The 13199-nt window shown below is 33.9% G+C and overlaps 1 protein-coding gene across 1 annotated transcript in view; it reads right to left on the bottom strand.

Annotated features, from left to right (window-relative positions):
• LOC144957581 (uncharacterized) overlaps positions 1–13199 on the bottom strand; it is a 37100-nt gene that overhangs the window by 1963 nt on the left and 21938 nt on the right. Inside the window, exons 5-6 of the mRNA XM_078888927.1 lie at positions 6054–7718; positions 2627–2677 (exon numbers count right to left, since the gene is read on the bottom strand). Coding sequence (XP_078745053.1) covers positions 2627–2677; positions 6054–7718 — 1716 coding nt within the window. The remainder of the gene's footprint in view (positions 1–2626; positions 2678–6053; positions 7719–13199) is intronic.

The raw sequence follows: 13199 nt of genomic DNA, 5'->3' as shown, positions 1-13199 counted from the left end.
TTCAAATTGTCTGCCCATTGTATCCATGCCTGCTGCTAATTACCTTTTCCAAACAAGACACCAACGTGCCTAGGCCCTGAGGTCCTTGTCTCGTTCAAGCGTAGCTAAAATTACAATTAAGGTCTAGCTCTCAGGTAATTATCCGTTATTCTTTCTTACCAAAGCATCTAAAACAGGAACATTCTTCTGATTGGCTATTTTCATTTCACAAAATCAAATTCATCTCCGAGTTTAATCACACACACGCTAAGAAGCCCAAGAGAGAAGAGCTATCCCTCCAATTTCAAACTTAAAAAAAGTTTGTCATCCTTCGGCTGGAGGTAAAATGAATTATTGGTTAACATACAAAGTGGAACGAGATATTATTGTGAATTCAATTTAATCTATCTATTATTAATACTATAGTTTGTGTATATATTTTAATTGTGCTATTCCATGGATGTTCGTAAGTTGGAATACCTGTACAAAACTATATCTACATGTATCTTATTTCATAGTTAACAGTTGTTTATGATCTATGCTATTTTTTTTCATTTATATTCAATATGTATATTGCTTGAATGTCTGTACCCCACCGCCAATCGCCGGCCACACATCATAACCTCAATTATAATTAATAAAAATAAATAAAGAAATACCAGGGACACAACCCTGTTAAATTCTCATCATGTAAGATAGCTCGACTGTCAGTTGATGTTTAAAACATATACTAACAACCATTATCATGGAGTTACTGCTTCTCCTTGCCTTTGTCGGCAAATAAAGGCTATCATGATGTGTCGCTCAGGATGATTCGGTGGCGAAAGACAAACTCGATTGGCTCTAAGACCTTGTTGTTTCAACTCTTAAATTGAAGGTCCTGGTCCTTTTCCGTGTCGTTGGAGCACCCAGTTGTGCCGAATCCCTGCATCCCAGTCCTTGAACAGTGGTAAACCCCTGATGTCAGCCCTAACTACAACACACTGTTGTGATGTCCAGAAAACTCTGCAAAGCAGGCGCCAACCCTGGAACTAGCTGATACATTTGCCTCAGTCAAGCAAGCCGGCGGGATAAAGATAAGCCAAACGGGCTTATACCATTTTCAAATGTATTTTCCACGGACACAAATGATTAGAAACTAACTTAATCAATCAATCACAAATGAATCGATTAATAAAACAACAGATAAATAAATAATAGATTAGATCCACTCAATTAGAGCTATTCTTCCTGATATTAAATAAATACTTATTCTTTCTATCTTTTCCTGTAACAATCTAATTAAACTTTATGTATAGAATTGTTATTATTGCATTTGGGCGTTACTATTGTCTTGACTCACTTGTTATTAATACAATTAAGTTATAAGGGACCCTAAGGCAATTCTTGATCTCCCCTAGATTAAACCTGAGCCGTTTGTGATATAGGTTGAGTGGTGCAGCTGGTAACGAGAGCCATAGCGCGCATACTAGTTTGAATCCAGACCATTGAGCTATCGGTTGGACTCGATCCCACAAAAATAAGACACAACCCGCCACACCCCCCACCCCCTTTCTTCACCTTAACAAATTGGAATTACTCAACCCAAATAGGACTTCCACCAACAGCCCCTCAATATGTAATCAGAGATTATGGAAACTAAAATGAATAAGGTGCAGTCACATTGTTGGACTGGCAGAAATGGACGTTCCTGGGCAGTTGACCTACATTCATGTTACTCACATTGATTATCTAATACATCAGTGACAAAATAAAATTCTGCTTAAAATAAAACATCACTTCGTTTCTTTTTGAAATCTTAAACAAGACCCTGAAAATACAAAGAGAACGAGGTGGCTAAGGCAATACATTGTGCCCGAAGAGTACTCTTAGCATGAGATATTTGATTGATAGATTACCGGTAATATTACTTAATAGAATGCTTAACCACTTGAATGCTGATTAAAAATTTTGCAGTGCATGAGAATGGGGACTTAAATAGCTCAAAGTCCGCAAAACACATACACATTTTTATCTATGGAAAGAGGGAAAATTAAATTTTAAGAATTATTGAATGGAATGGGCGCAATCTTGAAATTGTGGGATGTTTTGTGTGCATGAAGAGTTGGTAAGCCATAAAACTCACTTCATTTTCATAATTAAAAAAAAATAATTTTACTTCAGAAAAGTCAAAATGGCACATTTCATGTTACCAGTTTGTGAGAAAATTGTCAAACGAACAGAAAAATTGAGAGAAATTATTTATAAGAGTTGGTTAATTTAAATTAATCAGGCTGTGATTTTTTAGAGGAAATTTCCTCCTGATGTATCATTTAGTTGGCTAATTTTGTCTTCAAAACCACACATTTTGATGTAAATTTGCTTCAAACGTCCATTGGAATAGTCAAAGCAGCCATTTTGTAAATGAGAGCGAATTGTCAGTTGTTTTAACTAGTAAACAACTGAAAAGAAAAATGACATAAGACAGAGGACAAATTCGTCTGCATCAAAGTCAGCCTACAGCAGACACATTTGTCCGCATTGCAGTTAAGTGGTTAAGCAGGCATTTTAAGATGCTGTGAGGAAATTCGCAATTTCAATTCTGATTTTAAAATTTTGATACACACAATATGTCTAAAGAATATATTTAATTCCTAAATGGTCTCACCTTTGTTTTTTATCACACCAGAACTTGGTACCGGATGATCAGATTGTTCGTCTGGTGAAAAATAAGGAAAAAAAAAAAGATGTAATGCAATGTTATCAAGCCGGTCTACTTCTAAAACTGATCTTATAAAAAGGCTTTTTCTTCTGTCTTATGAGTTTGTTAATCTCATTTACTAAAAGTTTTTAAAAAATTTAATCCAAAATCTAAATGGACCCCAAAAAACAAAATAAAACAACGAAAAACAAACAAGACTTAAGTTTGTATTGTAAAACTGCGATACAACAGGATGTAATAGGATGTACAGTAGATTCATATTCAAACCAAGGCCCCTATTATACAAGCATTTGAAGAGTGATACATTTAGTAAAAATCTGAAAAGTAAGGAGTGAAGTGAAAAAAATATGAACTATGTCTCTTGATAAATGTAATAAAGATCGCAATACTATCACCTGAAGATGGCATATTAATGTTAAAAGGTGGTTCACATTGAGTATCCCACATGCTCATGGTGAGGGCAGAAAGCTCACATTCATCTTTTGAAAACTATATAAATATATTTTGTCAAAAAGATGTGTTTTTTAAAGGATCAACTGAAAATATCCAATAAAAATATACCTCATCCAGACAAAATTTTGTTCTAATACAAAAAAAAAATATGAACCTTTGATATTGTATCACAATCTACTATCCTGGAGGTAAATTTCATTTTGATAATGATATACTTTGTTTTGACTGTAAAGAATACTTCTGTATTTTTTCTCTAGTTTTTCTGTGTTTAACAGTCAATCATTTAATTTCTCTCAGTTGTGGAAACAATTCTTCAATTACACTAGGAGACCCCTAACCCTTTAACAGCCAGATTAAACTTCTTTCAAACCATAATTTTTCCTTTTATTTATCGTTATTTATCTCAACATAACTGTTGACCTGTTTCAACAAAAAAAAGCAGTTACAGTGAAATGTGATGCCCAATTTTCAGTAGAATAAAACCGGCTGTTAAAGGATTAAGCAGTGTAAATTTTGTATAAATATTTGGTATATTTTAACAAACAGACGACAATTACAAACCTACAGAAGAATGAAAAAAAATACAACATTAATAAATAGCAAATCAAATCGAAATCAGGAGAAAGAGTCTCACAACGTATAGCTAAAAATAGCACTAATCACATATAAGATATTGCATTGATAAAGCAGATTTTAATACGAAAATTAAAAAAAAAAAAAAAAAAAAAAAAAAAAAAAAAAAAAAAAAAAAAAAAAACACCGAACAATCATTAAAAAAAAAAGACAAAATGTGGTTATGGTTCAGAAGAATGGACAAAGCAAAATAAAACATGAAATTTCAGCCTTCAGCCTTTGTCATAGGATGCCTGACAAATATGAAAGCACAATTAAATCCTCTCACACAAGGACTGAATACAATTGCTAAAAATCTTTAGAAATTAAAAAGCGTAATTTAAACAAACATTTAAACATAAACATATTATAGTAAAGGAAAAAACAATAGAATGTGTCTACGTCTGATTTATTTTTTGTAAATCATAAAAATCTGAAGAGTTGTATGTAGATACAATTTTAAACAATGGTATCCGTGCATCCATTCAAAATGCAAATAAATATTTTTTTCCCCAGTTTCAAGATTTCGTACATCATAACTTTGATGTCTATTTTAATGCAACATTCTTTTTTTTAAAAGTATGATCTGTGTCACCAAAAGTGAAAGCAGCAAAAATAACATTTTGTACTTTGCTATAAGAAATTAGATGCACACCTGATTAGGCATGTCAGGAATTAGAGGAACAACACCCACTACAGAACAAAAAGGAACAGTGACAAATGTTTTGGGTCTCTAGTCCTCATATTTCTATATCAAAATAAATGCATACATAAATAAATAAAAGCAACTAATAAAAAATAAATAGTAAGAGGCACCAAACTTACATTAAATTATTGAGAACGATTTCAGTTTTTTAAAACTGAAAAACATGACACTTCTTAGGCAATCTTTTGTCTAAGTTATATATAAATAAAGAAAAAGGTGGATGATGTCCAGTTTAACTAGTCAAAGAAAAAACTTAAGGTCCCAAAAATGGTAAAATTCAAAAAATCAATTTAATTCAAATGAAAGAAAAACTCGACTTGTCATGACTAAATCTTGGCTTGTGTCAACACTATATTGTGTTCATAAGTGTGCTTTGTGCTAAGATGGTGGTTACAATAGCTCAGTTGGTAGAGCACTCCCATCACATGATTTTTTAAAGACCCTCCTGTCCACCCAGCAGTGATTGGGTAGCTGGGCCTGTTAAATATGTGGGAAAGTACTTTGCGATAGATTGAAAAAGGGTAGCAAACAATTGCTATTGTCCATTTCACGTCACAGAAACTGGTATAGACCCCGGCTCTATGGGCCTAAACTGTGGCTCAGAAGGACTACTTACAAGTTAATAAATAGACAGACAGTATATTGGGTTTGTTGACAGAAATAATAAAACTAATCTTAAAAAAAATAGAATTGTATCATAAGTGCCTGTTATGTTATATAAGCTGGTTTGAGCATAATGCATTTTAAGACATATATTTTGTTTGCATTTCAAAGCTATGGCGTCAAGCTGTACTATACTGAAAAACGAAAACGAAATGTGCAGGAAAATTCAGGTATTACAACTGAAATCAAATAATTCACAACATAAAATCATGGGCAAAACAACATCAAGTTTGCGCATATAAAATGTGAAGTCCGATAAAATTGTGTGTTTTAGAAGAATGTCCAGGGGGGGGGGGGGGGGGAGAATGCGGGTTCAGTGTCTTTGCGAATATCAAAAATATTAAATATTGCAGAGCTAATACAGTCAACCTTGAACTCATTTATTATCACCAAAGAATTTGTAATATGCACTTCGAAAAAAAAAAAACATAACTTATAAAATCTGCCTTTCTTTGGTCTGATTCTATAAAAAAAAATATGGTGGTAGTGACTGACATCATAATATTGTAGATTTATGTTTGTGTAAAAGAGAGAGTGTATGTATGTGTGAGTTTGTGTGTACGTGTGCACGATACACATGATTGTGAATACTTGCATGTAAGTGTAAGCATGCTTGTTTGTGTTGTCTTTTGTGTTTTAAAATGTTTCCAATAATTTATTCTTTTTATCATATATGTATAATTGCAATACTTTGTAGAACCCAAACGAGGACTATAGCAAATGCAAGTTACGGAATATTCATCAAAAATATTTGAAAAATATCGAGCCTGCTTGATTCTAGTATTGACTGTATTAAAAATTTATTTTGAAAATCTTTTTTTAAATTTCCAGCCAATAGCTCTTATTTGGAGCTATTGGTTGGATTTTTTTTAAAGCACACAAACACACACATAAGTATACAAAAAGACACTTAATGACAACACTTAAAACCAAAATTACCCTCATATAACCCAGGTGACTGGTAATCCTTATTTGGATTCCGTAGAGATGAGTAAAAATCGGTGTCTTGATAATTGCCAACACCTCCACCAAATTCCCCTCCATAGTTGTAACGAGAAGATGGATTATATTGAGAGTTATATGGAGAATCTGGATAGCCCATGTACCCAGAATTTCTGCCACTGCTACCATCCCCAACACTACCACCCATTGGATAAGGCATTCGGTTAAGTGGTTTCTGTCGGTCCATGTAGGACCCTCCAAATTGAGATGAGAAATCATCTTGACCCGTATCTCCCAGTAGAGTTGGTGACAAAGAATCTAGAGAGTCTGTATTGTATTGAGAGAAGTACTGAGATGGCCCATAGTACTGACTACTTCTGGAAGGCTGCTCCTGTTGTTGTCTCGGCCTTTGATTTCCACTTCCACTATTCCCATATGCCAAATATGGATTGCCATCTAGCCAGCTTTGGCGGCTTGGCTGCTGATGTGAAGATGAGGAAGAAGATGAAGATAAGAGAGAGGAAGATTGAGATTGATAGCTATTTGGTCTAACAGCTGGTTTGGAGTGAGAGGGAGATATTTTTGATTTGCTTGAATGAGCTAAAGCATGCTGGTCTTTACTTTCAGTAATTTTAGAACCAGATGTGTGAGCTACAACACTTGAAGAAGGCTTAGATGCTGTAGGCAGAGGATTTTTCATCCGTCCTGATGATAGCTTAACACCATCTCTCCCACGGCTTATCTTTGAGGTGTCCATCATCTGTGGAGCAGAATAAGATTTGCTCTGGGCTTGACCAGGACTGGATTGGGATTTGTAGGAAGGCAAAGCTTTATCTGACTCGGTGTTAAAATCTCTTCCATTGTTTAGAGGCAGTGGTCCACTTTCTGAATACGGAACATTAGAGGGAGGATTGTGATTCTGTGTTAAAGACGTCTTGGGATTTGCTTGACCACTATCTTGATTGGGGCCAAGTCGACGAGGTTGAGCACTTTGCCCAGAGAAAGAATTACTGTATGATTTTGGAGTCTTGTCCTGGTGGTTACTGGTAAAACCTTGGGGAGGGAGACCTCTAAAATCATTATTTTGGTTATGGTTATTTATGCTTTTATCATTGGCTTTGTGAGCAATATTAGTAGGCTGTGGGAAAGCAGTATTAGGATTAGGGTTGTGAAGTGAATCTTGCACATGCGGATTACTATCATGGATACTACTGCTTTTTGAAGCAAACTGGTCCCTATCATTTATACCAGACTGGACAGGCTGAGATAACATTGGGTTTATTGGTCTTACACTGGGATGAGGAGAATTTTCAGCAATGTTTTCACGACTGTCATATCCTTGCAAGTGTTGAGTGTTGGAATTGGGCTGAGCTTTGTTGTGGTTGCTGCTGTCTTCTTGCTTTTCTGCAACAGAATGTTTGTCTTCTAAATTGACTTTCACCGGTGGCTCATGTTGGAAGTGTTGGTCCTCTTGTGAGACATGCTGAGTTCTATCAGGCATCTGTCTACTGCTGCTACTGCTATCTACATTGCCGTAGTTGCCTGCATTATAATTGTTGTTTCTATTGTTATCCAATACAGGGACACCGTTTCCTGTCAGCAAAGTGGATGATACTTGTTGTGGATTGTTTCTGTTTCTTGTGACTGAATCTATGCGAGAGGCTACAGGGCAAACATGTAGAATAATAAAAAAAGAAGTGATCAAATTTGTTTTATTTTTGATGAATATAATTTACCAATGAACATAATATATTGCTGAAAATTTTTTAAGTTACTTACTATATCTTATGATAGATGATAAAGCTGACAAGTTTCAACAAGTTTGAATAGAATTCTAAGCAAAAACCAAAATGCTTTTTGGGTGAGGATTGAATATCAGTTTCAGTGGTGTGTATAAAAGGGGAAATTGGGGTTATGTTCATGGTTCTCCGAAGAGATTTAGAAAATTTTAAGCGAATTGATGCTGTCAAGCATACTTATGAACAAGTTCCAAGCTCAAATATATTTAAAGGCTGTCTCTAATTCATTTGAGACATGAATATTTTACATAATACATGAATAAATCTAATAAAATAAAATAAGACAAAATGAGATCAAATACAAATAACATATCAATTGATTTACCATCCGACTTACACAATTTTAAAAAATCCAAGTTCTATCATAACGATAAACCTATAAAAAGCATGAAATGGCTAACTTTGAGTCCAATCATAAATGTTGTGTACTGTATTTGATGAGAAAAATAGGGTATGGAGAAGTGCCAGATGAAAATAAAGAACAAAAAGTCACGGGGTCAGTGTCAAACTCAGGATCCAATTGACACGACACCCTCCGCCTGGCTGAGAGAGAGAGGACAACGAATGGTCGCACAACCGATTAAGCAATCCAGCCACACAAAAATATAAAATATCAAATTCAGTACCAATCGTGCGCCTCTCCACTACTGTAACTAACCCCACTAACTCTCTACATTGAGTGAGAAAATTAAGCTCTCCACTCTTCTCTGTATGAAACAAGACATGGTAACATTTAAACAAATATGACACACGTGGAATAGCTCCGATAATGGGTTGAATAAAATTCCAAAAAAGTGTGGAGCAGGCACTAGCATCAATAATGATAAGAAAAATAGGGTATGGAGAAGTGCCAGAGAATAAAAAGTCACATGGCACTTCTCCATACCCTATTTTTCTTGTCATTAGAGAGGTTCAGAAAATCCATGACTTAAGAATTAGGAGGACTTAAGACCTATCTATCACATGATCGCTGTCCTATTTAAAATTGGAAAACACCATGTGACGTGTGCAAAACATCTAGCAATCGCAGATGGCAACCATAAAATTTAGGTCACACAATCAAAACAATAGTCTGGCCGCATGTGGTCAAACACGTGCTCCTGCCTTTGACCGCTCACCTTCCGCAAATTATAGAAAAAAAATATCCATTAAAATGTGGCTGTCGGGTGGCAAAATAAACACAAACTCATAACTACTCGATCGTGCATCAATTAATGTCTAGATATTGATATTTTATTAAACAGATGGTAAAATTTATCAAAAATAACTGTCAATCTATTTTTAGACCATGGTAAAGTTAATTATTCAAAAATTAATGCATTGTGTGAACAAAACAAGAACTATCTGCAACCTGATTTTCAGAATAATTTAGACATGTATGTGGAATTTAACTACATTAAAATTTTATTTATACATGGTTGTTTGAACTGATTAGTGCATTATCTATAATTTAAACAACAAAGACGGGAGATCTATTTTGGGCGCTACGTTGTCCGGCTTCTAAGTTCCTAATCAGCAGCAATGAACCGGAGACCAAATAATTCAAAGGTATGGTTTCATTTTCAGAGTTTGAGTTTGTAATCTGCATCGATTGTTTTACGAGAAGGTAAATATTTAGTTCAATGTTAACATGTAGTAGCTTTCCGGTCTTTAACTTTGGATGTTTCACTTGTTTGTTTTTGTTTTTAGGTGTTTAACGGCGCTTTCGACATAATTCTAGAATGCTTTGTAGATGTTTTTCATCTAGTCTACGATTCACTTTGCATTGTCAGTTACTATCTAGTTAGTAGACAGCTCCACTCACCGAGATTCTCACTTACAAAGTTTCCTTCGCTCATGTCTGCTTCATATTCAAGCAGTGACTGATTCTGATACTGCTTGAGGAAACACACTTTTCATAATAATAGGTGGATAATATTTTTTAATTGTTGTGTTGTGGGTAACAGGTACAATCTAGAACGTGTGTATCAATCATAATTAACAACCCCCCCCCCCCCAAAAAAAAAAAAAAAAGAAAACAAAAAGAAAGAAAAAAGCAGAACCCCCATTAGTAGGTTGGAATGTCAACAGAAGCAAAAAAAGAAAATAAATAAATTAATTAAATTAAATAAATCCCATCTGTCGTAGTGCATGGCTTTCACCACGTTCAACTGGCAAGTCTAGCCTAGTCGTTTTATTCACTCTCGCCTTGTCCTTGCAATATTATGTTCCGAGTTCGGAACAACCTTTAGGTCTCTAGACTCTAAGATACCTGCCGACGTGCACTTATTTGTAGGTCTGATAATCCAATTCACTATTGTCAAACCACTTCTGAAGAAACCATCACTGGACCACAATATATTAAACAATTATCGTCCTGTATCCAATTTACTTTTTTTGTCAATACTTTTGGAGAAGATAGTTCTTAGACAATTAACATCTCATCTTAAGAACAACAGTTTGGAACAACCCTTTCAGTCAGCCTACAAACATCAACACAGTACTAAAACGGCGCTTCTTAAAATCTTTAATGACTTGTTATGTAATGCTGATGCTTACAATATCAATGTACTATGCCTTTTAGATCTTTCAGCTGCCTTTGACACGATTGACCATGTCATTTTGTTAAGAAGAGTGGAAAATATGTTCGGCATAAAAGGTATTGCCCTTCAATGGTTTACATCATATTTACAGGATCGATGGCAGACTGTCATGGTGAATGGTGTTCAGTCAAAACAAGTTTTACTAAACTTTGGAGTGCCACAAGGCTCTGTGCCGAAAGGGAGACTGAGCAATTTTTCCTATTTTGATGATTTTTTTCTCAAGTTCAAAGTAGCGTAGTAAAGATCCTATTAGATGTTGCAATAAGATATTTTAGAATCATAACTAGTGATTTACATACTTTTATTTGATATAATTTTAGTAGATCATTTGGGATTAGATTTCATAGGAAATAACCATAAAAATGGGTCAGAAATTTTAATTACTTCAATCGATAAAATCAAAAATTACATAGTTATCTGAGTTTATACAAATAAATGAGAAATACTGCAATAATCATCAATATTCACAGAGTGGAAATATATAATCAAAGTCGTTTTGTAATGAAGCATTGTTGAGATATCCGCTCACCTGTACAGCAAAATCCTTTTTTGACAGCAATAAAAAAAATGAGTGATCACCGAATTGCAGGGGTTTGTTGATCAAATTATCAAAACGAACTGGTTTTAGTAATGGCAATTGACGATTCTTAGGAAAAGATATGTTATATGCATTCCTTTGACGTTTGTATAGATCTAAACTAATAATAATAATAATAAAAAAATAATAATAATAATAATAATAATAATAATAATAATAATAATAATGATGATGATGACGATAATAATTACAATAATAATAAGGATAATAATAATAATAATAATAATAATAATAATAATAATAATAATAATAATAATAATAATAATAATAATAATAATAATAATAATAATAATAATGATGATGATGATGATGATAATGATCATTTTCATGAATATAATATAGTGGTTATCACCTAAACGCCTGCTAATTTTGGTAAAACGCAATAATTTCTCTTTAAAATATCATTCTAAATGCCTGTTTAAAAAAAATGGAATTTGCCTATATGTCCACTCTGACAGAAAGGAAATTTAAAAAAGAAAGAAAGAAAGAATAAACAATTTTACTGAATCATTTGCGGCCAAAGAATTGACTCATCACCTGTTTCCGAGAGTTTTATTTAACTTCCCAACGCCCCAAATTACTACCAATTCATTCAATATAATTTACTCCTCCCCACTCCACGCTCTCCGGCAATTTCCTTCAATGTCCCTCAAACTGCTTTCTTTCTTTCCATGGAGCGTCCAATCAGCTTTTTACAATTGCCCATTTCCAATTGGCTGCTGAATAAGGACAATTCTAATTTCAATTGTCCACCAGTCAAGAAAGCTCCTCCTACTCAAATCACACATACCCACGAATATGATAGGCCTTGTAGACCAGTCACTGGTCTTTGATGTTACACAACCATCCGCCAGCTTTGATCACATCGCTTTTGATGGTGTCACTCAATATCTATCTTCTTCTCTCAACTCCGTTGACAAAACCACGAGTCAACATAAAAGAATATCGCGATGAGGTGCGAATCGTGAAGATGGAATGATGTAGCTGTGTTAAAGTTATAGGTTCAAAGTTGAATTGTCAGAGAGAACTGATGAGAGATTAAACTGAGGTGGTAAAATGAAAATTGTTTCGTGGTAAAACGTTGCATAAATTAGTTTTATGTACACCAACACACACACACACACACTCTCTCTCTCTGTCTCTCTCTCTCTCTCTCTCTCTCTCTCTCTCTCTCTCTCTCTCTCTCTCTCTCTCTCTCTCTCTCTCTCTCTCTCTCTCCAGTGCTGCTACAAAAAAAAGGACGCCGACCAGATAGCTAATACTATTTAAAATGGAAATTTGTTGAAAATGGTCTGCTTATTGAACAACCGAAGCATCGTGGATAACAGAAATGATCATTGTGAATCAGTTGAAACATGTGATACCGATGTAATACTAATACTAGTAATAATCATATAATATCAGTGTATTTATCTTACTCTTGATCACCACTGTAATAATAATATTATTATTATTAATAATAATAATAATAGTAAAAGATAAATAATATCCATTTTTTGAAATAAAAAATCGTGATAAACGCATTGAAAAGGACGGGGGGGGGGGGGGGGGGGGGGGGGAGAGGGGATTAATGATCAGATAATCAAAACGAACTGTTATTTTAAAATAAATTGACAATCATAGGTAAAGATAAGTTATAAGTATTCCTCTGAACTTTGTATAGACCTTAACACATTTTTATACTTTTTATTAACATACGTAAAACCTCGCAATTATTGTAAGGAACAGCTGATTGTTACATGTCACAGAAACAGGATCTAATTAACCAACGTTCTGTTTTCTTTTTTTCACCGGTGGAACTTCACTTGCTAATTCTGGAGCAGTTTGCATGAAATGTTTTTTAACTACATATCTCATTTGAGCCCGTTCACAGCTTATTCGGCAGAGTCCATTTGCATTGAGACAATGCTTGTTTTCAGTTTGACCATTTATCTGAGTAAAGAAAAAAGATTATTAGTTATTATTGATATTGATGATAATAATAATAATAATAATAATAATAATAATAATAATAATAATAATAATAATAATAATAATAATAATAATAATAATAATAATAATAATAATAATAATAATAATAGTAATAATAATAATTGTAATAATAAGAGTTATAATAATATTATTGATTGTTAGTAATAATACGATAGTGATCGCCTAGATGCCT

The sequence above is a fragment of the Berghia stephanieae genome, chromosome 1 (assembly GCF_034508935.2).
Source record: "Berghia stephanieae isolate SIO BIC M18660-M18661 chromosome 1, UCSD_Bste_1.3, whole genome shotgun sequence".
Lineage (NCBI taxonomy): Eukaryota > Metazoa > Mollusca > Gastropoda > Nudibranchia > Aeolidiidae > Berghia > Berghia stephanieae.
The sequence above is the reverse complement of the archived record's forward strand: the minus strand, read 5'-3'. Positions and strand labels throughout refer to the sequence as shown.